Genomic DNA, 25,099 nt, shown 5'->3' with positions numbered 1-25,099 from the left:
ATGTCCAACTGAATGAGCACAGCCAGATACATGCGATATTCAATATCAACAAGAGAACATTGTAGATCACGTTATTCTTTTGGTGAAAACTGTCGAATCAAAAAGGAGCTGCGTTATCATCATGCAACTTATTCGGCCGATTTTTCAGTCATACCTGCGTTACTATAGCAGAAAAGTGTTGACGAAAGCAAGCTCGATGAAATGATAAACTGTATTTCAAAATGTTTTTTTACAAAACAGGGTTTTTAGGGTAAATTTTTTTTTAATCTTATTGTTTGTCTTTTGAATAACCAAAATAAGTTTTGATTAAACTCGTAAATCACAAATAATGGTTCCAAAAAATAAGTAACAAATACAAGAATAAACTAAAATGATATAAATGCAACATTAATTTAAAGAAATAATTTTGTAAATAAATCATCAGTTTTTTTCTTTCTCAAAAAAAGTTTACTTTGGGTTTTTTTTTTATTATTATTTTCTCACGGCATTGTAAATGTTGTCGTTTTTAGTATAATTCTTTACTTTTTTTTCTTTTGTGACTACAAAACTAAAGTCAAGTTTTTTGTTGATCAAGATTTTAATTTTATTATGTTTATATTGTTGACGTCGTTGTTTTTATTAATGTTATTTTAAGAGATGCGCACGTTTTTAATTTGTAAAGCCGAACACGTTGTAAGCATACAAAATCTCACATAAACATAGTTTAAGATATTAACTTATAAAACCGCATGCATTAACTTACAAAGGTTCTTATATGGTAAACTTAAAAAACAGCGCAAATCATTAACAAAGCTTAGCGCATTGTTAATATTACAAAAGCCTCAAACCGTAAGACAGAATAGTATTTTTACTAGTTTATTTCTTTTGCATTTGCATTAGTTTTATAGTTCTTGCTTCCCGTCTAGAAATTTAATCCGAGTAATTTTCCATATAAAAACCGAAATCACTCTTTAATCTTCTTTTTAAAACGAAAGTTATTTTACAATCAGTAAATTATTCTAAATACATCAACATTATTGTATTTTTAAGTTTTTGCACGTATATAAAATCATAATCTGCACGTAAAATGATTGAAAAGTTTGAGCAATAGGATGGGCAAACAATTAAGGTGGTATTATGGTTGATGGAGTATCTATTAACGATATAGGTTTATCAATCATCACACATCATACGTTTCAACATAGATCATCCTTGATAATCTATTTCCACAAAACGAATTAGTATTAAATCGTGAAACCAAAGATGATAATTATGGGGTGTTATGATGATGTGATTGGATGATCATGATGCAATGTGATAAAAATGTGACGCAGTTAACAAAAGATTCTGTCTCAACATACGAAAACTTCCGAAAGTTAATATTAAATTTACATTTTATGGGGTCTCAACTGTAAAGATAAATAAGAAGTTCAGAGTTGTACCCGTAACTGCTACAGCATCAAAAGGATATAAACAAAGAGAACAAACGTGTAAAGTTGTACAAACGTGTAAAGAGGAGCTTTAGCAGAAAAATCTCAGCAGTTGCAAGTTTAAGTTAAAAAAATCACGAAGTTATTTAGAAATAATTTTAATAAAATAATTTAATTTTAATTTAGCGCAAAATATCACATCATCTATTTTTAAAATGATCAAAGAATAGCTAAACTGATCTTTAAAAGGATTTCCGAGGCGTGGATATTGGCGTGGTATAACCTTTTATGATTATTTACATAGTAGAAGTGAAAAAATAATATAAGCAAATAAAAAGTTTACGCAGTCTCTTTCATTTTTCACAGTGAAATGAAACTATGTTTTTGGTCCTGACAATTACATTTGTGAATTTAAAATTCTATTTCCAACTTTAAAATTTGTTTACTTGGCTGTTTACTCGCCGAAGTTCGATAATCAATGCATTCACAAGATTATATTTGCCTTTTACAAACAATTAAAGTTTGCGTCGTTTTCTTATAATCAACAATAAATCGAGATTAAAAATTGTAAAGTCGTTTTTGGAACGGTTTGTGCAGCAATTGAAATACTTGCGTTGTTTCAGTAACAAATAATTACTGATCTTTTTTTTTTTTTTTTTTTTTGTATGGTTTTAGTTTTTTGCTTTGAAAAAAAATTACGTCGCTATTACACTTACCCCTCCAGACTTTTAGCGATATACATTTCTCTCAGACTATAAATTAATAATAGTATGCACATTGTAAATTTGTTCAAGTTGGACTCCTATTATCCTTCTGAGATAAAATATCTTAAAAAGAAAGCAAAATCAATCTTGTTACATGTGATGTTGCTGATCAATGTGATGTCCCTTCACTCTTTCTCATATCACTATTTATCTATTACTTAAAAATCTAAATGAACTGCTGCCAGTGATGGCTCACGAGGTAACTGCTTTTACATTTGTTAACCACTCCTTAACCCCGTCGCTAAGCCACTGGAACTTGCAAAATGAGAAACTAGAACTTGCAGAAAGAGATTTTTAAAGAAAATAACTTTAGAATATCGCATTTTCATAAAGTGACGTTATCAACGTAAATAATAAAAAATGTCTGTTTGTTTTTGAATAACGCTGCTTTAAAATGCAATCAGTTTTTCATTTGTATAGAGGCTTATATATTATCTTTAAGTTTATGGAAATTTTAAGCATAACGCTCAACAAAAATATGCATTTTAAATCAAAAGAGAAACGCCATGCAACAATCACTTTCATAGGCAGAACCATATTCTCGGACGTCCCAATTTGATGTAATATTATCGCAATAAAAACCTGTTTTAAATTTACTATTTGCTTTGCGCTCTCCTTTTTAAATTCGGACGTCCGAGAACCTAAAATTATTTTGTAATATTGTTAACGCACCGTAAACCGGCCTTTACTAAGGATTCCTTGATTAGTTTTACCGCAAAATAAAAGCGTGAAGAAAAAAAACAACGAAAGACTTTATTTTCTCAATTAAACTTTCAGACGTTTTTCACTATACTATAAAATTAAAAGTGCGGATTTTCTTTTCAACATTTTTTTTTTTGGTAATTTACATTAAAAAAAAAAAGAGGAAAATTTTTTCGGTATTTTACAGTTTTACTTTAAAAAGTCCGAATGCTGCTTTTCAGTGTATAAAATATAAATTTATGCATTTTGGTTTGAAAATTTTGAAATATAAACAATAAGTTCTTAACTTGTATTTAGTATTTTAGAATGTCTGACGAAAGTGCGATATAAAACCCATGCGTTTTTTTTCATTTAATATTTTCCATGAGTCTGTTAAAAAAATGTCTATTTAAAAATATAATTTGGGAGGAACGAACCGAAAGTAGTACTTTAAGGCGGACATGGCAGTGTGGTCAAGGACATTATTGGTTTGATTTCTAATAATTCGTTTACAAGCTAATTCCTGAGAAAATTGCAAATATTTTTTTTAGATTCTGATCTTATAAGTTTGTAAAATAGCATCGGGCTTAGAGAGAAAGTAATGTTCACGAAAAATCGTCGTTGCGTCCCGTTAGAAGTTAATATTAAATTCGTAAAAAGCTTTACAATCTAATGTCTTGTCAACCGTTACAAAGTACTCCAATTCCCTTATAAGCAGAACTTAAGTTAATATTTATAAACAAATATTACAAGATCCTGTGGGAGTATCTTTTACGTAAGCACGTTTTCTTACATTCGTGCTTTATTTCACGCTTCAGAGAATAGTTCTAAGATTATCTGGGCTTCGTAATAAAAGCCGATGACGTCAAAGACATCAAACTATTGTACGTCAAGTATAACATAACGTTTTTGTTTTAAAATTTAGATGGAATTACTTGATAAAAATTTTATTAATATTTTATTGGGTTGTGCCAACCGAAAGTAGAGTAAATAAAGGTTTATTTTCATTTAAAAGAAGCTATTAATTATTTAATAAGATACAGCTTTCTGTTTATTTCAAGAACCTTAGTTTTGGTTAGACATTCGAAAAAAATGTTGCTGAGAGAGCAGGCGACGCCCTGTAGGTTATGGAGACTTTTGATTAATAAAAAACAAGCTAAAAGTATTTTTAAATGCTTTTAGCATTTTAAAATGGTTTTAGCTTGTTTTTTTGAAGCTATCTTCTATAAGATAGCTGTTTATATACGTTGTTATGTTTAAAATTTCCTTTTTTTAGGAACTAACTTATCTAAAATATCTTCTCAGCTGTTAATTCAATAATGATATGCTAATGTAATACCTGTTAAACTGAATGACAATTTTTTTTTTACCCGAACATGATTCAGCTCAACTTGGTGGAAGTTATGAAACTATTAGCATATTTTTTATTTTTTTAATAGTCACCAAAGTTATAGTATCTGAAGCATGGCAGTACTTCCTGATAATGTTACAGTTACCTGGGGGAAGTTTGAGGATCTTCCAGAGAAAGTGAAAGTTTTTGTGGTTGAGAAAGTAAAGTTATGTCAGCCTGTATCTCTTCACATTTGTGATGGTTCAAGTGAAGATGGGGATTTTTTAATAAACTTATTGGTTGAAGAAGGCACTGCTGTAAAACTAGAAAAGTTTAAAAACTGGTAGATCTTAAATAGCTAATTTTTTTATGTTAATTTTTGCACTATTGTATAAATACTGCTTTATATATATATATATATATATATATATATATATATATATATATATATATATATATATATATATATATATATATATATATATATACATATATACATACATACATACATACATACATACATACATACATACATACATACATACATACATACATACATACATACATACATACATACATACATACATACATACATAAATACATACACTCACACATATAAATATATATTATGTATGTGATTATTTAAAGTTATGCTGTTCGAACAAACCCAGCAGATGTAGCTCGAGTTGAGTCACGAACAATAATTTGTACAAAAAATATGCATGATACACTTCCTTCTCACAAAGAGGGTGTTGAAGGCCATTTAGGATATTGGGCAGATACAGATGAGGAAGATGTAAAGCTGCAAAAACTCTTTAATGGCTGTATGAAAGGTACGAGTTTCACTAAAAGGTTGCATTAAAGTTGCATTAAAAGGTGTTTACTTCTTAAAATAAACAATTTACTGTTAAGTAAAATTAATTACTATATTAGTTTGCTGTTAAATTAGTTGTATTAAATACAATTGTTTTATTAAAAGTATGAAATTTTTTTTACCTAGGTCGAACTATGTATCTACTACCTTTCAGTATGGGACCATTAGGATCACCTTTGTCTAAGCCAGGAATTCAGTTAACTGATTCTCCTTATGTTGCTCTATGCATGCGTATTATGACCCGATTAGGTAGCAATGTTCTTGTTTCTCTTGGAGAAGGTGATTTCATTAAGTGCCTACATTCAGTTGGACAACCTTTACCAGTTTCAACAGATCCTTATCATTGGCCCTGTAATCCTGAGCAAACAGTTATTGCACATTTTCCAGAACGTCGTGAAATCATGTCATTTGGATCTGGTTATGGAGGAAATTCATTACTGGGAAAAAAGTGTTTTGCATTGAGAATTGGATCTGTTATTGCAAGAGATGAAGGGTGGTTGGCAGAGCATATGATGGTAAAAAAGTTTTTTTTTTTTTTGCCTTTACACTTGTTTGAAAGTAAAACTTTAAAGAAGTTTTTTTTAAAACATGCATAAGTTGAAAAACAATTTTAAATATAGATTTTGAGTCTTACAAGTCCTGAAGGTGAGAAAAAATATATTGCTGCAGCATTCCCCAGCCAATGTGGTAAAACCAATCTTGCTATGATTACTCCATCATTTCCTGGCTGGAAAGCAGAATGTGTTGGTGATGATATTGCATGGATGAAGTTTGATGAAGAAGGTGTTTTAAGAGCTATTAATCCTGAATATGGATTTTTTGGGGTTGCTCCAGGTACTTCCAAGAAGACAAACCGAGTAGCTGAAGAGTGTTGCGCACATGATACCGTATTTACAAATATTGCAACAACTAGTGATGGTGGCTATTACTGGGAAGGTATTGGGATGTTATAGTTACTTTTAGATTTGATTATTAACTTTGTTATTTTTTAATTTGTTCTTGATTGATATTTGCTTTTTAATAACCTTCACTTTTCAAGGTTTGGAGGAAGAGATAGATTTGACTGGTTTAACTGTCACAGATTGGCTGGGTCAACCTTGGACTCCTGGTAGTAATAAACCTGCTGCTCATCCAAATTCTCGTTTTTGTTCACCTTCTAGAAATTGCCCAATGATGGATCCAAATTGGGAAGATCCTAAAGGTGTTCCTATTTCTGCTATATTGTTCGGAGGACGCCGACCAGAAGGTGTGCCTTTAATTTATGAAGCTTTTAGTTGGCAACATGGTGTTTTCATTGCAAGTTCAATGTGCTCTGAGGCTACATCTGCTGCTGAACATTCTGGAAAAACTATTATGCGTGACCCTTTTGCAATGAGACCTTTCTTTGGCTATAATGCAGGTCATTATTTTAAACACTGGTTAAGCATGAATAAAGAAGGTCGCAAGCTTCCAAAGATTTTCCATGTCAACTGGTTTAGAAAAGATGCAGCTGGACATTTCTTATGGCCAGGTATTTAATCTAAATATATTTGTGTAAATATAAACTTTTTTGGGGTTATTCTGTTTTTACATTAATCATTTTTTCATATTTAAGGATTTGGTGACAATATACGTGTATTACAGTGGGTTTTTGACAGAGTAAACAACAAAGATGTTGCAGTTGAGTCTCCTGTTGGTTTAATACCAAAAGAAGGAAGTATTGACATTAGTGGACTTGGGGATATCAATATGAAAGAATTAATGTCAACTCCTAAAGCATATTGGATTGCACAGCTCAATGATCTTCAAAAATATTATGAAGATGAATTTCTTAATGATCTTCCAACTGAGTTATGGGACGAATTGAAGAGCTTTAGACAGCGAATAGAACAACTTGAATAAATTTTAAGTTTAATTTTTTGCTTGCTAATTTTGATTCTTTCCAATGGTTGTAACAAACTTACCATATGTATATGTACGTAAATGTATATTCATATGTATGAATATATAGTTTGTAAATCTATATACTTAAAGAAATAAGCTAAAATTAATAGTGTTTCATACTTTGTAGCCCATGATGCAAATACTTGCTTCTATTTGAGTGCGGAATATAATACCGATGTAAGTTCTTTCGTTTATACGACGTACGCAAAACGCGCTTCAAAGTTTAAGTGATCTTTTTGAAAACAACTTGGTTTTGACCATTAATATGATAATAGCTGATCAAAAACAATTTCACGAGCTCAAGAGAGTTCTTATATAATCCAAGCTATAGCACAAATAAGTAAGTATCAGTGTCTCGGAAGTCTTGTATGTACGATACCATCAACGATACTTCGAAGTTGGTATCGGAAAAATCAATCCTTCCGAGACCGATGCCAATTCTGTATCGGTATTTGTACCGGAAAAAATGACTGGTTTAGTGACTACACGATACTTTCCATACCGAAGCTGTGATGCTTACAAGTAAGCATGGAACAACAGTTTTTTTAGCGGATTTTTTTTTTTTGATACGGATGGACTTAGAATTTTTTGAAGTTTAAAAAGTCTATTTATCAAAGTTCGACAAGATTACCGTTTTTTCTAAGAGTTACATGGAAGTAATCGAAAAAAGTGTAGTTTTTTTACTTGAGTTTTACTTCAAATTACTGGACACTTAGTGAATTAAACAAGAATGAGAAAAGATTAGGTCACATTCATTTTCAAACATTTTAAACTAAGAATGAACTTGATATAGTTAATGATGAACTTAATGATCTAGAAATTCCTTTCTTGATAGGCGGTTCTTTTTCGTGACGTTACTTAGAGTTTTATTACATAAAAGATAACATTTTGGCATTTTTATGGTCGAAGAACCTTGGTGTGACCTAACAAAGTCCTATGCTTTAAGAAAGTCCTAATTTAAGAAATGAGAAATTTCGTATACATAAAATAGACATTTAGAGAAAAGAAAATTTGATATTTTATCTAACTATCTAGTTAAAACAACAAAGTTATTTTCCGCAAATATTTCTTTTATGTATACGAAATTTGTCATTTCTTAAATTAGGACTTTCTTAAAGCAGAGGACTTTGTTAGGTCAGACCACGGTATCTACTGTTAGTATTTTTATATTACTAGACTACTGTACAGTCCTGCTAAAGCAGCACAAATCACCGGAATTGTATATTTAATTCCCTTGCTGCATTTTCCAGGAATGGAATTTATTTGGACCTAAAACAATTGTTAGTTGTTGATTGGGTTTGATAAAATTCCCTCAAAGCAAAGGCATAATTCCCATCATCCTTTTTTAACACTGCTTTATTAAGTAACAAAAATAAAAAAAAAAAAGTTCGTTTTGTATCGTTTTCTTCAAAAGTCATTTTCTATTTCGTGTATTTGATACGAAGTATTCTTAATTTTCTTAACGCTAGTCAATTTAAAGGGAATAACTTAAGTTCAAATAAAGTCTAGGGTTTTTTTTGCGGTTTCCGAAGGTCTATTTAAGACTATTAAGTTCAATAAAAATTAATGCATACAATTTAAGAACTTTTATCTTCCCACAACATTAAGTTGATTCTCATTTCAACAACAACCTTTCTGCATCCAACTACGAAAGAACATTTTAAACAATTAGGTGATTAGAATATTGAGAAACTTTATTAATGTCCTTTTAGCAGCCTTTATTTTGTTGAATCAACTTCTTATAAAAACTATCTTGAAACTTTGAAAAACTATCAGATTAAATCTTTTAGCGACCTCAGATAACTTATATTGGGAATTTGATAGCTCATTAAGTCTTTAAAAATTTATTAAAAAATTTAAACGTATGCAATATACATAATTTAATTTTATAATTTATACTCGTTACTTTAAAATTGCAGATTTAATTTGTAAACTTGTTTGAATTCTTATAAATGGTGCAGGGGTTTTCTTTTTTTACTTAAAGGGAAAACTTTCATCACAAGCTTATGTTTTGCTTCAATTGTAAGATAATTAAAAACATTAACTTAGCATTATAACACGCTCTCATCGGATTGTGATGGTTTCTTTATTTCGACAAATAAGTTTTAAACTTTGTCATCAATGGTTTTTTCTACTTTATTCAATTTGTTATAGGAATGAGGGAACAGAGATCTCACGCTCATTGATGGCTGATGTGGATGATGAAGCCAGTTGATTAGTGTTAACCCGTCCCCTTTGTAACATACAGTCGGAACATTTTGAACGCAAACGGCATATATAGAACGATATTCAGCGGATGGAACTACATCTTTTGCACATGGGGAATCGATGGTATCTATATTTAATAAGCTATTTATAAATTCTGGATATCAGAACAACAAACTTTAAATATCTTTGAGTTTCTTAAACCTTACACATTTTTGGAATATCAAAAAACATCTCGTAGATTTAAAAAAGGGTATGATATTGAAACTTACAATCTGTTTTCATCAGCCATTCTTCAATGCCGTTATTACAAATCAGAACTTTACTAGTTTCTGATATTATTTGGACTATATCTATTTCATGAGCTACTCTGTTTACACATGCTTCTCTTGTTTTTCGCACGAGACAAAGGGTATTTTGTAAGCAAAACAAGAGCAACAAAGATAGAACTTTCATTTTTTCTCCAAAAAAAAGTCTTTTAAATTAGACCATTTTTACTTGTTGAACATTGAGCAAACTCCCGTCGAGCACAGCGTAAGTAGAGCTGAAGGTGAGACTAAAAATATCGAAAACTTGGAAATACATGCGCTCCGCAAAGTTGCTAAAGATTACACACAAATTTTTCGGTTAACTATACCTTGCTTTTACATAAGCAGTTTACATAAAGAAAAAAATTCAAAAATGCGAAATATGGTGCAAAAGATAAGAGATTTTTAGAAGCAAGTCTTAAAAATTTAAGGTACCTACATTTCATATTCTTCAAAAAAGATCGAAAAAGATGTAAAAAAACCTAAAATGTTAAAACATGAAATGACATTTTCGTAACTCCTCGAGACCTACTTTTTATTGTCCCACTGTGCATAAAAGTTTTATTTGGTTGATAAGCAACCTGTTTTTGGCTATATGTTTTTTTGAATAACAGGTAATAGGAGAACAAAAAACAAATATTATAAGGTAAAGCACTGTAAGTGAAACTTATTGTAATTTTTTATTCAATGTTACCACTGATACATGCATAATTGCTTTTGCAACTATTTACAAGTATTGGATTTCTCGGATCTTCATGGCAAAGTAGATATGGCCATGCCTGGTACGAATTCAATAGCACAAAATAAATGTCTAACTAATAGTTAATTAATATTAATTTGCTGAGAAAAATTCTAACTTTAAAAAGTAAATGTAAATATCTAAATAAATCTTTTTTTGACACAATATTTATAAGAACAGGCTTTGATACTTTTTAAGCAAAACGTCGCAGGTTACAGAAACAATAGACACTTGTTCCTGTAATATCAGAGTTCGATTTAGACATTTACTACCTATCGTGGTTATTAAACCCTTTAATACGGGAAACATGGGCATTACTTTACTTCTACCAGTTTTTGTCATCTTTCTAACAAAAGCATTATTAGTAAAGGTAAAAACAAAAGAAGCAATCATCATATCGGAAAAGAATCGTAAACCATTTTTAAAGTTTTGTAATAGTTCATACTTGTGATTAATTTTTGATAGCTTTTTTCTTCATTTGTTCCAGTTGGTGAGATGTTTCGCAAAAACGTAGTTTCTTTTAAATCTCTTTTGCTTATAGATGTTGCTATAAACATTAATGATGGTGTGAAATCTATTCCAGAATTAGTCAGAAACAACAAATGAAAATTCTTATTTACTGTGGGAATGGGATTTGTTGACGTTTCTGAAGCCGATAATTTTTCTAAAATCACTTTGGCATGGTTATTTAGAAAAATATCTCTGGTTTCAGCAAGTGAATAGCTCTTGCAAAAGCAACAATAGTAATTGACATGAGAACGCACCATTTCAATCAAATGCAACAGCGCGTCTGTTCATTAAACATCGTCAGACGTTTTCGCTCTTACTAGTTTTATTGTGAGGAGGGAAAATGAATGGCCCAAACATATAAAACTTATTTGAAGGATAAAAAGTGTGAGACAGCTGAAATAAAAGTGAACTGGCAAAAACCTTTTTCAGAGAACCATGACACAGAAGTCGAAATAAAAACACTGAACTAACGTTAAGATAAAGTTGATTGTCTATGTTAGATCAACACTTTATTTAAGAAATATTTGCTGATTGAAAAAGAAAAAGAAGAGTTGATAAAATTTAGCAGATTTCGGGAAATGGAAAAGAGATTTTAGGATTTTTGAAAGAGAGATTTTTAAGAGATTTTAGAGAGAAAAGAGATTTTTTATAGCAGAAAGAAGAGGTAAAGAAAAAAAAACAAAAAAAAACGAACATTTTCAAAGAAAAAGAGAAGATTCGTATGGTGAGAATAATTCTAGTAGTATAGACAACTTTGGTACGAATCTCAAAGGTGGTAAGAGAGAAGATTTTCTAAACGACGTTTGATTGCACATTACCATTTGTATTTTTAAAATTTTAGAATATATTTGAGTTAAATATAAAGGACTATTTACTTGCTATTATAAAATCCGAGAAAGAATAGGAATTATTATCTTATAGATTACGATTTGGATGTTAGTATATTGCTACTAGGGAAAGGAAAGCCGGTTTCCGGTTTCCTGAAATTTTTGGAAAGTGAAAACCGAAAATGTTACTTTCAAAACCGGTTTTGGATATACAGTACAATATCTCTAATTCGAACTTTATGGGAAAAAATAAAAGTTCAAAATAGAGAGATTTTCGAATTATAGAAAGTTGACTTTTCTTTTGCGCATTTCACGGTGACTTTACATTTAATCGAATTATGGAGATTTTCGAACTAAAGAGATTCGAACTAGAGAGATTATACTGTATATCTTTTGTACAAAATTTACTTGGTTATTTGGCAATTCTAAACCACTTTTCTTGATGTGAAGTTGCTCAAGAAAATAAATGAAAACATTAAATTTGCTTCCACTTGAACTTTAACAGTAATTTTACTGCAATTTGTGATGTAAAAAAGTGAAACAAATTTTCACAAAAACGAAAATGTCGTTTTCTGAAGTCCAAAAGGATAACATACCAGTTTGGAAGCACTTTTTGCACTCAAAAGAACTTGAATTGGCCAAGTGCAAGCTCTGCGACCAAGAAATTAAGTGCAAAGGAGGAACCACAAACTCCAAGAGAAACCATCTGAGGACAAAGCACAACATCACATTTGCTGCAGTTGTTACTCCTGAGAGGAAACTCGAAGTCATCAAACCCATTGATTCATTTTTTAAGGCAAAGGACCCTGTTGATGTTGTTTTGGCTGATCTTATTTCATGTGATGGGCTGCCCTTTCGTGTTTTCTCAACTAGTCAACGTTTGAGAACAGCTCTAGAGACACAAGGATATAAATTGCCCAAAGATGCTAAATCGATTAAGGTTCTGCTGATGAAACATTATGAAGATATCAAGAAAACATATCAGCAGTAATTTGCAGAAAAGAAGCTTGTTGGTCACAAATTTAGCTTAACCCTTGATGAGAATACTTCATCCAGAAACAGAAGATATATGAACATAAATGTTCATATGGAAAGTGACTATTGGAACCTTGGAATGATCAGGGTACATGGGTCTATGCCAGCAGAGAAATTTTGTGTAACTGTTGACGAGAAACTGAAAAAATTTGGGCTACGTTTTGCCTGTGATATTGTTGCAGTAACCACAGACGGAGCTGCTGTAATGAAAAAATTTGGTAGCTCAATTTTACCAGATCATCAGCTCTGCCTCGGACATGGAATCCACTTGGCTGTCTGTGATGTTCTATATAGACAATCTAGGAAAGAAGATAATGGCACGCCTGAGCAAGTCACTATTCTAGAAGAGGACCAAGAAGATGACGACAGCGATTAGGAAGGAGGATTAGAAGTTTCAGCAGAAGTAGGTGCATCAGCTCTTCCAATGATCAGGGAGGATGTCACAGAACTCATCAACAAGGTCAGAAAATTTGTCAAATTGTTTCGAAAGTCTCCAGTTAAAAATGACATGATTCTGCAAAAGCATGTCCAGTCTGAGTTTGGAAAGGAGCTGTAGCTAATCTTAGACTCTAAGACACGTTGGAACAGCTTACTAGATATGATTTCAAGATTTGTTACCCTTAACAAATGTATTCAAATGTCACTGATTGAGTTATCAAGCGATATTATGATTTCTGAGTCTGAATTTACCACCTTACAAAATCTAGTAAATGCTTTAGAACCAATCAAAGTTGGTGCTGAAGCACTTTTCAGAAGAGATTCGAACTTGCTCTCATCTGATGGCATTCTGAAGTTCATTTTCAAGCAGCTAAAAAGCCAGAAAAACACCTTTAGTCAAGAACTAGTTGACTCATTTACTAAAAGAGTCACTGAGAGGAGGAATGCTATATTAGTAAACTTAGTTAAATATCTGAATAATCCTGATGTCATTAATGGAGTAACTCATGAGATTTTTAAAAATTCCATGCCAAAGAGAAATGCAATTGCTACTACTGCATCAAGTTTGTTTAATCGTTTGTTTGAGCAAAAGAGAAGTGAGTTTATAGATGAGGAAAACTTGTCAGATAATGAAACTAGTCAGGAACAAGTACAGTAATTTACTCCCTTGTCAGAAGAGCTCGAGTTCTCCATTAGAGAGACAGTCAAATGGGTTTCACCAAAGAAACAAAAAATAGAATCAACTTCCAAACTAACGCTCAAAGAAATGGCAGTATTTGAGCTAACAAAAAAACGAACAAGCAACTTAGATTTGTTGTACACGGCTTTGAAGTCAATCCAAGTAAGGGGGCATCCATAAAGTACGTACGCAGGTATGGGGGGAGGGGGTTATCAAAAAACGTACTAATGCGTACAAGGGGAGGGGGAGTGTTCAAGACAGCGAGTACGTACGCGGTTTGACTATCTTTCTCAGGAATTATTTTTAAAACTTGATCTGTATAAAAAGCAATGAACTTTTCGAATGAACTTTTTAAATTACGCAAACTGGTTTTTATCTTTTCAATTAAAACATTACAACAAGTTAATTTTTTATTATTTTAAATTAATATTTTATTATTAACTTTTTATTAACAATGTACTACTTCAAATTATTATTAAAGTTTAAATGTATTTTTTCTGATTATAAAAAACAATTATTTAAAAAAAAAACAATTTTAATGCTAATAGAGACCAACACCTTTCATTGCGAAATGTAACTCCAATTAATTTGAGTCGGGTTATTTTTTTACGTTCTTCGCTTTAACGACACTGAATCTTATGATTAAATCGTTTATTTCCAAATAAAAAAAAACTTTTATCTTTCTAATCGAATACTTGAAAACGTTGCAACAAAAAAAAACTGCTTATTTCCAAGATGTCGAACGAATTTGTTGGGAACGAGAAAAAGTATCTTCAACTCCTTGAGTTATATAAGAAAGCATATTCAACACTTGAAAAACAAAAGCAGTATCAGCACGCACAGGAGTTGTGGAAAATAGTAAAATATGATCAGTCTTTGTATGAAAAAAAAAGTAAACGAATTAAAAGTGAAAGCAAAAAAGTCAAAAGGATCAATCATGTCATTCTGGGGAAATGCTTTATCACCGCCTAGCAAAAAGAAAAAAGATATCCATCCAGTGCCGTCTTCGTCAAATAAAATACAAAGTTTTCCGAACGCAACTACGACAGAACCTGAAAGGATTGAACTTAGTAACCCATTTTTTGTAATAATTTACAAACTTTTTCTCTCGTGATTTTCTATATATTGAATTCAACCGAATTGGTAATTAAACTACATTGTACGACTATATTGCAATTGCATAGTTTTATTCATCATAATTGGACAACTTGACCATTTTCTCTACATCCAATCTCTATAACTGTCAAGAATTTATAATATTTTATTTTTGGGTATTTCCTAATTTAGATTTAACATCAAACGAGAAGGAAAGAGCAAATCCGGCGCAAGTTAAAAGTCGGAAGAAAATCTCAGATCTTGAATCACAGCTTTCATCCTTGATAATCTTACGCGATTCTGGTTTGTCTACTGTAACGAGGAAACAATTAGACAATGTGAAAGAAAGCATAAGAAAAGAAAAAACAAACTTGGACAGGTAAATGTTAAGAGATATATCGAATAGAGCTAAGAAGTATAGACAGACGTCTTGGCCATAAAAAACAAACTTTTAAGCAGGCAGTAATTTTCAAAATTTTGTTTTTCAAATTGTCAATAAGAACTTCTAATTGAGGATTTACAAAGTTCGCAGAATCCAGGAAACCTTAAGTATAGAAGGTTTTATAACGGAATCAAAGATTTGTGTAATATTTTGTTTTCAGATTGATTCGTGAATCGGCACGACAAAGAAAACGGAGACAAAAACTTAAAGAGGGCATCGAAACAGTTTGTCAATACAACCCTGAAGTATCAAGTGCTTTGTAACAGTTTATGCGAAACCATCCTGGACGACCACGGCTCGAAATTGATCAACCAGAACTTTTATCAACAATCATAAAAATTGTGCAAAATTCATCAGCATCAGATGAGCGTCGAAGAACAGAATGTCTTCGCAGTGTCTCCACTTTGGATGATCTTCAGAAAGAGCTGACGAAAATAGGGTTCAACTTGAGTAGAAGTGGTTTGTACCTTCGTCTTTTACCACGACGTGAAAACACTCATGAAGGAAAAAAGCATGTAAAAACAGTTCCTGTGAAGCTTCTACGTCCAGAAAATTCACTGCGAAAAAGAAATGATGGTAGAATGTTTGCCAAATCTTTTATTGATGACATGTTTGAAGTTTGAAAATTGTTTGGGCCAAAAGCTGTGCTTTTCATGTCCAATGATGATAAAGCCAGGGTACCGTTGGGTCTTACTGCTGCAAGCCTTCAAGCGCCGTTGCTGATGCATATGGAATACAAGGTCAAACTTATGGATCATGACTTTGTCGTTGGCCCACAGCACAAGTTAATCCCATCGGTGTATGGCAAATGCGAAGTTAACAATAATGGAAATGTATCCTACAGTGGAGACACTTTCATACGCATAAGAAGTGGAAAACACGATACATCGAATGCTTTTACACATGCTTTTGATGTTAGGGAGCTTTTTGAAACCAAGATGGTTAGACGTAAACCAATTATGTTAATGGAGACTGATGGAGCTCAAGATGAGGCACCACGCTTCCCTAAGTGGTTAGCAACTGCTGTTGATCTCTTCCGCTTGCTGGATTTAGATGTCTTGCTTCACGGTGTGAATGCAGCTGGGCTTTCAGCCTTCAACCCCATTGAAAGAAGAATGGCACCTCTTTCTCGTGATTTGGCTGGAATAGTTCTTCCCCATGATTATTTTGGCGATCACCAAAATAATCATGGGGAAGAAATATTCCCCATGATTGGGGAACAACGATTGTCTCCCCAGAAGAATCACCTTGATTCTTCTGGGGAGACAATCAACCAAGAACTGGAGGTAGAAAATTTCCAAAAAGCGGCTGACATTTTATCCCAAGTTTGGGAGAAAACCGTCATCGACGGTTACCTTGTTAATTGCCGGGCAGTACCAGTTGGAAAAGCATATAAACCGCCGAATCCTCATCCTGTTTGGGTAGAGAAACATTGCCAGCAATCGCTATACTCTCTACAAATTGTGAAATGCCAGGACAAGTTATGTTGTTCATCGTTTGAAACAAATTGGCTGAATACCATCGCCCAACGTTTCATTCCATTTCCGGCCATCTACGAGTACTGCGAGAATGGTTACAAAGCGATGGAACCGTCTCGATATTTTAAAAACATATCAAACCATTCAAACTTTGCACCTCTGACGCATAGGCTTTTGCTACAAGATATACCTACAGAAGGCTTAAAGTACAAAATTATACCATTTGATCTGTATTGTCCTTCATTGGAAAAAAAGCTTTTAAACGGAATTTGCGACAAATGCAATAAATACTGGCCGAGCGAGGCAGCAATCAAACGGCACAAGAAAGCACATAAAAAACAAAAAATAAAGATTGATATGGAGAGTGATTTAAGTGAAAGTGAAGAAGTCAGTGAGGAGATTACTAATGAAATATTAGAAGCAGAGTCATGCCTGTTTTCCATAACATTTTCAATTTATTTAAGTCACCATTTGTGGAAATTTAAATAGCTAAATTGATCTTTTTTGTATTTAATGATTTGAAAACTTTTTTTTTTGGGTGGGGGGGAGGTCATACTTTTTTAATAAATAACGCGTACGTACGCAGAGGGGGAGGGGGTGTTAAAAGCGTACAAGTGCGTACAAGGGGGGAGGGGGGGTCCAAAAGCATTGGTTTTACTGCGTACGTACTTAATGGACGTCCCCTAACAAGTGTGGAGGCTGAAAAGTCATTTTCTGCAAGTAGTCTATTTGTCACTAAACTAAGGTCAAGGTTAAATGATGAAACACTTGAAATGCTTTATGTTTTTTACGTGCTTATTGTCTAAAGAAACGTAATATTAACCATTAAAAAGACTTATTTGTTTGCTGCTCAATTGTACTCAATGTACGTATATGAAATTGTTGCTATACAATGTACGTATATGAAATTGTTGCTATATATAAGGTTAAATGATGAAACACTCAATGCTTTATGTTTTTTACGTGCTTATTGTCTAAAGAAACATAAAGTTAACCATTAAAAAGACTTATTTGTTTGCTGCTCAATTGTACTCAATGTACGTATATGAAATTGTTGCTATACAATGTACGTATATGAAATTGTTGCTATATATAAGGTTAAATGATGAAACACTCAATGCTTTATGTTTTTTACGTGCTTATTGTCTAAAGAAACATAAAGTTAACCATTAAAAAGACTTATTTGTTTGCTGCTCAATTGTATTCAATGTACGTATATGAATTTGTTGCTATATATATTTATGTTTTTGCTGCTGTTGTTCCCCTGAAATATACATAATAAAAAGATATACTAGAAAACCGGAAAACCGGTTTTTAAAACATTGAAAACCGTAGTAAACAGCATCTTAAAGAAAACCACCGCTAAAAGATTTATCACCACCTTCTCAGTATTGAAAACTAACAAACATGTTCACTTCTGCAAACACGGTCTTAATGCATTCATTAATGATTATTGTGCTGTGCTGACTCCATCCATAAGAAGTAGAATGTGTATCTAAGTCTGGCAAGACCACCATTTCATCAAGTATTGTACAAGTGTAAACCATTATAAACAACTAATGAGGTAAATATTCACCTATTGCTCACTAGTTCATTTCGCATTTGTGGATTTTAAGTCTCTAGTTTGTGCGGATTTTTAAAAACAACCTAGTAACGCTAGTGGATTCTAGAAAAGTTGTCCTTAACTGCAGGATTACATTCTAGTAAATCTGTTACAACCAACTTGACGGCTTTGTATTCCATTTCACTAATCCAAATTTCTTCAGAGCATGTGCTGATGTCAGTTCTTCACCTGGTGTTCATGCGGATGATCGATAACTTTGCCGGTATGTTGTTAATTTGTTTCTATTATTCAAAAGTTTAAGAAATCTTTAAACGAAGTTGAAAAAAAAAGAAGTCATAATAAAAAGGGACTTTCTCCGGGCTTTTTTCAAGCCCACTTTCTCCTAATCTTTTTTATAAGAGACTATATCACTATCTTCTAAATAAAATTCTCAAATATATTTCTAGTCTCAAATATAATTCTAAAATGTAATTTAAAGTTGTTTATAATTTTAAGAGAGAATTTTACCTCCTGAAAAAGTTGTAAAAAAAACTTTTTTTTTTTTTTAGCTTTAAACATAGATCTGTAAGTAAAGAATGAACTCAGAAAGATTCAAAAAATTTGACAAAAAGGATCATCAGCAATTCCAGATTAAAGTTAAAAATAAACATTAATTGAGAAAAACTCATTTAAAGACATAAAACAAAAACAATACTTAACATTACCCTTTTTATTGCTTTGATTTTTTTTCTAGGCTTTTTATAAATAAAACTTATCTTTTTGTCAGACCATTTTACACGTTCCATATCATAATAACCGAAACCATTTACACAAAAACACTTTAGGTTGCAAACCAATTCATAAACACTCTAGGTTGCAAAACAATTTTTATGAACACTCAACAAACCACACCCACTTTGATTGAAACATATCAATGCAGACGTTACTGTAATATCAATGAATAATTTTCCAACAAAAACTTCTTTAAGGCACCGCTTCCAAACTAAACTATTCAACACTCCATAAAGGTTCTGCGTTTCGCCATCAAGATATGTGTTAAGCAGTGCATCTTTACCTAGGTCTTTATAACTGAAGATATCTTTTATTTCTATTTTTAAAGCAAGAGGAATTTTAACTTTACTTATAAATTAATTACTTTAATTTTCAATATCAGTTTTGTACTTACATGTTGAATTTGATGAACAATACTTCTAACGTTCTTCATGTGGACCGTTTTTGGAGCAGTGATGAATAATTGTAGCCAAATAAACCTTTCGAATTCGTGCCACTGTACAATTTTATTGCCATTTTCATACCATTCAAGTTTCCTTTGTTGGCTCTAATGGTTCTGAATTGAAATTTTAACTCGATCAGGAGGGCGTTTACGTCCGGGTATATTTTTTCCATCGGCAAGAGTTTTTCCTTCAACAGAAACTGTTTATCGCATGTAATTGTGTTCCCATTATTTTCCGCAGATAAACAACACATTTTTCTTTCTTTACTTTTGATTCAGGACAAGGATTATTTTCACGACTTTAAGAAACTTTACTATCACAAACACCTACATAATATATAATTATTTTCTGGTACTTATAGATCTTTGATAATTTTTTTTTACTCCATCGAACCAGAACTTCTTTCATGACTTAAAACGCAGATGTGATCTGCTTGCCAATTTTCGCAAATGCTTTTTTTATGTTTTCAATTATATAAGATTACCTTTTAAGTTGACTAAACTCGTTTAATATTATTGAATCCAATAATGAATTAATAAAAACTACTATCAAAGTTGCCGCTTTAACAGTAACCATAACTAGTAATTAAAGTATTTCCCAACTGCGTTTTTTCAAGCTATGCATCTCAACCAGTATAGATACTATATTCAGTATAGATATTACACAAACCTACTCGATGAAAATTAAGGCAGTCCAAAAGAGACCAAGATTAATCTTATAAGTCTTTCTCTGGTTATCATTATCGGTTTTGCATATACAGCAATTTTTTTTCTAAAATGTTTCTTATTTTAAAGGGTTTTCCAACAAAGATTGGTTGAAGTTAAATGGTAACAAGCTGAAGTTCCGTATATGGGACGACATCAACTCACCAGGTGAAAATTCATCAACAAAAAGTTAGTGTTTAGAGGAGATTTTGGGCTGGCGCAAAGTCAGAAAGGTAAAAAAACGGCAAAAATTATATAACCTTCAAATATAAACATGTGATACATCAATACTAGTACTTTTGGGTCAGAAAAGCCAAATTTGTTACTAGAAATAAATCTTACGCATACTTAAGACGCGTGTTACGCGCGTGTACGCGTTTTGGTCCCATTTATGCGCGCAAATAATGATTTAGTTAAAAAGTTTGGATCCCTCCATCTCAAATACCATATAATACCACGTATAAACTCTATACCACGTATTTTTAAAATAGATTTTACGTGTATCTAAGGCGCGTACAACACACGCGTGTTGCTTTGATATTAGAGATGCAGGGGTTTACAGTAATGTGTACTAGAGGGCTTCTTATTCAACTCTACTGTTTCCTTCATGATGGTTAATTTAAGTGAAACAATAGCTGTATGAAAATGACTTTGCTCATTAACTTGGGCCTCGCCAATATTTCTATCGGTATGTATTTGTTTATACACATCTTGGAAACACCATCAAAACCCCCTTTAAAGTGAAGTACACCTTAAAACTTTCCCCCACTCTCAGCAAATATTCTCATAGAGTTTTGACATTCAGTAAGTTAGTATACTTTTCAGAGTATTGTTAAACATACTCCGTAGAGAAGTTGAAGCAGGTATTTCTGTCAGAGCTACACCCTCAGGATAATATTTCTGTCTTTTATTCTTAATTTCATGAAGTAAAGGATAAATATCAGCATTTTGTATTATGGATGAATTTCTGATCATTTGATACTGTTCATCGGAAATATTACACTGAGCTTAAAGCTTAAGGCAACTTCAATCTTCATTTTTATTGGAAAATTAACCTTCATAGTTTTAACTTTGCCAAGATTTGTAACATTTTTTATGACAAAAACAAAAGTCTTTTCTTATTGAAGTTAATGCCAATGCTTCAGCAGGATGTTCAGCCAACTTGGTAACCATAAACAAGATGATATTAAATATTTAGGTGAGTAAATTACTTTTTGAATTGGTTTGAATTTAATTGATTTATTACTTAAATCTTTTGTTTTCCTCACTTAAACCTTCCCAGTCCTTGTTCTTTCTACCTGGACCTGCAGCAACGTCTCTGTTAACTGTTTTTTCTTTATCCAACCAGATTTGCTCATGTTCCAGAAGTCTTGAGTTTTTCAGTTACTTAGGTTTGAATTTTCAATTAAATATTGATAGATCTTTTTTGAGATTTATCATTTCAAATTAATCAATACCTCCACGGTCTATATCTTCCAATCTACGAAACTCAAGTAGAAGAGACTCAAGCAAATTTTCATGATTAATTCCTAACTCTTGAATGGTAGGAGCTAAATGTATTTTCATGATGAATGTAAGCAATGAATTATTATTCGTTATTTTGTATGAAAGTTTTATTTTTAAACGTTTAATTCAAGCAGTAGGCAGTCAGATCATGCAACTTTTGGTTTTTGAGGTTTGAAATTTAAAACGATTTGTTTGAGCATGAGTATTTGAATGTTAGCTTTTGAGTTTTGAAAAATTACCTCTGTAGTGCTGATGAATTGTGAAAAATGTGTGAAAAATGTGTGAAAAATGTGTGAAAAATGTGTGAAAAATAATTAACATGAAATTTTTCATTTTACTTTTGTTGTATATTGAATTTTGGCAAGTTCGGTCGACAGATTTTTTTATTTTCTGCTTTCATATATGCCTATCAATGGGAAAATGTTAAAACTGCCATGGATTCTCGTGGAATCTCTTACTTTTTCATCCAAATTCATGATTAAACAAGAACAACAAAAAATCAATATGGGCACTTTTTTAAGATCTTAGGAATGACAATCTAAAATCAAAATGCAATGCCAAGAATATTGTTTATAGTTACCAATTATCTTAAACATATGCCTTCAAATTAAATTTTGAACTGTGTTTACCCGTATCAACCTTAAGAGAGTGATACTAAAACGAACATTTTGTGCGCGAATGTCGCAATAAAAAATAAAATAATGTGACTTGGGAAAAGGTGAAAAATTAGTGAATCCTTAGAAATTAACCAAAAAGCAATTAATTCCAGTTTTCTGTTGGTCTTAGTTACATTATAACTCAATTTATTTGTTCCTAGCAATTGTTTTTTGGGGGTTTTTAGCCAGTTTTTTTGAATTTTGACTCACTGTGTGGTGGTGTCATTGGCCCACACTTCTTCAAAAAAGACGTTGGTGAGGCATTACCGTCAAGGGTGAGCTCTATGATAATCAGTTCCTTTTGACCCGAATTAAACGATATGCTTGTAAACGAAAAATAGCTCCAGCAGGATGGGTTACGAACCACACAGCAAACTCCGCGATTGACATTATACACATAATTTGAGAGTATGCTTATTTTAAAGTGGCAGCTTCATCCCAATTCAAGTCAATTTATCAATCTTTTTATCTATTAACTAGCATTTTGTTGCTTCCCTAATTGTTTTTTTGAACCATTTCTATCTGAGCTTTTAAGTTCTCAAAATCTCAAAAATAAATCTTAGACTACATTATTTGAAACCTTATGCAACCTTCAATAAAAATTAGGCTAACATTAGTAGAAGTATCAGATAGTAGCATCAAATAATTAGTAGTTTTAAAACAGTTGAATTGGGAAAAAGAGTGGAAACTAATTTAGAAGATGTTGGCCTTTTTTTCTTCTTAAATATCCATCAAATAATCTTTGTAGAAAAAAAAAACAATCATAAAGCGTGTCACAAAAATGTTTGTGTAAACCAGTTAAAACTTGAGCAAATGCAGCTTTTGACATTTTTCCAAGTTTCATTTGGTCTTTTGAATTAAATTATTCAGCATTGATTTTTTCTTATGTTTCATTTACTTAAGGTAACTACTAAAACATTTTTTTGTGATGACGTTTCGCGATTTTGCTCCCTCACAAAATAGCCAATTCTGACCACAAAATACGATTTTCAGAACTTCACGAAATATTAGTACACACGAAAATAGGTAGTTTTTAAATTATTTCAATGCTAGTATTAAAAAAAAAAAGAATTAACTACAGACACATTGTCTAACGTCTTCGTTATCGAAATAATACAACGTTTAGCAAACTATATTAAACTTTAAATAATATATTACACATAAATATCTTATTAAAATTAATGTAAACAGTTAATAACAAAGATTGCAATAAATTTATAAACATTTTTATAACGTTATTTTTTTTACATATAAGCTTCAGATACAAAAATTTAGATAAACTCTGTTTGGATTACCCAACTTTTATTAAGAATTTTAAAAGAAAGGGACCAAAGATTTTCAACAAACTCCCAAAATCAATGTTAAAAAATTAACTAAGAATAACTTATTTGTATATATATCTTATATGTTTATCTTAAAAACTGAGTTTGCATTTTTTAAACAATATGTCGGGTACAACAGCACTTACGAATAGCACGCAAAACAATGTCAAGTAAAAATAAAAAACAAAAAACTGCAATCAATCCGTAATAAAAAGTTATTACTCCGAAAGAAAAGTTGTACACAACTTTATTGCAGTACAAATATGGACCAGATACTGAAGAATTATTAAGATTTAAAGATTTCAGTCCAGTGTAACAGTACTGACATCCAGGATTTGTCTGATAAACCCACATACTTCCCACAATGAACCAAATAATAACAATATAAACTAAGGGATCTTTTTTGTGACATCTTTCTTGCAAAGAATTTGTATGAGAATGATACTTTGAGTGAAATATCTTATATCCAATTCGACCAAAACATTCCATTATTTGAAAAAATCCCAGCAGAATAAGATACAAAGGAATTTTTTTTTGAATTGGACATTCCTGCATATATAAAAAACCTATAATGATCATTGCTAATGGAAGGAACAGTATGAAAGTCAATAAGAGAAAAAACAAAGATCCATTTATCACAGCTGTTAGTATTTTATTCCGTGATACAAATCTATTAATAGCAGGTGTTTCTATATATTCACCACTTGATTGAGAATCAAAAACTGTCATAATTGCATCTGTAAATATTGAATGATAGCTTGGAGGAGGATCTGATAATACTACAACTTCTGAATATGATGGCAGTTGATATAATGGAGAGATACTTCCACTCATGACATTTTCTTTTTTAACTACTGCATCATATAAAGGTGGGGAGTCAGTTGAGTTACCTTCATTTGAATATTGCGAGTGCATGGCACACAAGTATACTGTGACAACTGATTATATTCTACATGTGGGTTTTGTAAAGTGAAGGAGAATTAAATCTGCTTCTAGCTAATCACTTTAATTTAACTAAACAAAAGTAAATACATTTAAGTATTATGACTTATATAACTTATCTCATTCTAATAAAATTCAACGAATTTTTAAAAAAAATTATTTAAAAAAATAAAGTGTACAGCAGCTGACATGTTTACACCAGGATCAATCTTTTAGGCTTAAAAGCAATAACTCTTCATTCTTACCTTTTAAGCGAAAGACTATTATCTAAGACAGTCAACTGTGCAAAAAATGTGGGATTATATTTTGAAGAAATCTTATACTTAGTCGACACTTCAAAAAAAAACACCTCATTAATGTATGTGCAGAGATTGCCAAAAACAACATTAAAATTTTTTCGAATCATGCAAATAACAACAGAGTTATACTCCTATCACAAGAATGTAGCAAGCTA

At 31.6% G+C, this 25,099-nt stretch overlaps 3 protein-coding genes and 2 pseudogenes across 3 annotated transcripts; 3 read left to right on the top strand and 2 right to left on the bottom strand.

The window, feature by feature from the left end:
* The first annotated feature begins 3,829 nt into the window (after nt 1-3,829).
* On the top strand, nt 3,830-7,088 carry LOC149882838 (phosphoenolpyruvate carboxykinase [GTP], mitochondrial-like). Its single transcript, XM_090099661.1, has 7 exons — nt 3,830-3,974; nt 4,294-4,527; nt 4,833-5,017; nt 5,185-5,573; nt 5,679-5,994; nt 6,098-6,568; nt 6,653-7,088. Exons 2-7 carry the CDS (start codon nt 4,319-4,321, stop codon nt 6,937-6,939), a joined length of 1,857 nt encoding a protein of 618 aa, XP_089955787.1. The 5' UTR covers nt 3,830-3,974; nt 4,294-4,318; the 3' UTR covers nt 6,940-7,088.
* A 1,957-nt stretch (nt 7,089-9,045) lies between these two features.
* On the bottom strand, nt 9,046-9,692 carry LOC149882837 (uncharacterized). Its single transcript, XM_090099662.1, has 2 exons — nt 9,459-9,692; nt 9,046-9,316 (listed from the first exon to the last, which is right to left on the bottom strand). Exons 1-2 carry the CDS (start codon nt 9,640-9,642, stop codon nt 9,087-9,089), a joined length of 414 nt encoding a protein of 137 aa, XP_089955788.1. The 5' UTR covers nt 9,643-9,692; the 3' UTR covers nt 9,046-9,086.
* Nucleotides 9,693-12,132: 2,440 nt separating this feature from the next.
* LOC149882836 (uncharacterized) lies at nt 12,133-12,981 on the top strand (annotated as a pseudogene).
* Nucleotides 12,982-14,458: 1,477 nt separating this feature from the next.
* Nucleotides 14,459-17,226, top strand: LOC149882835 (uncharacterized; annotated as a pseudogene).
* Nucleotides 17,227-23,473: 6,247 nt separating this feature from the next.
* LOC149882834 (uncharacterized) lies at nt 23,474-25,014 on the bottom strand. Its single transcript, XM_090100043.1, has 2 exons — nt 24,891-25,014; nt 23,474-24,717 (listed from the first exon to the last, which is right to left on the bottom strand). The coding sequence occupies exon 2, from the start codon at nt 24,616-24,618 to the stop codon at nt 23,818-23,820; it is 801 nt and encodes a 266-aa protein (XP_089956169.1). The 5' UTR covers nt 24,619-24,717; nt 24,891-25,014; the 3' UTR covers nt 23,474-23,817.
* Between the last annotated feature and the right edge of the window lie 85 nt (nt 25,015-25,099).

The sequence above is a fragment of the Hydra viridissima genome, unplaced genomic scaffold (assembly GCF_058129835.1).
Source record: "Hydra viridissima isolate aposymbiotic clone 2 unplaced genomic scaffold, HvirCarnegie_v1 scaffold_10, whole genome shotgun sequence".
NCBI classification, from domain to species: domain Eukaryota; kingdom Metazoa; phylum Cnidaria; class Hydrozoa; order Anthoathecata; family Hydridae; genus Hydra; species Hydra viridissima.
Note: the sequence above shows the minus strand (reverse complement) of the source record. Positions and strands in the feature narration are given on the sequence as shown.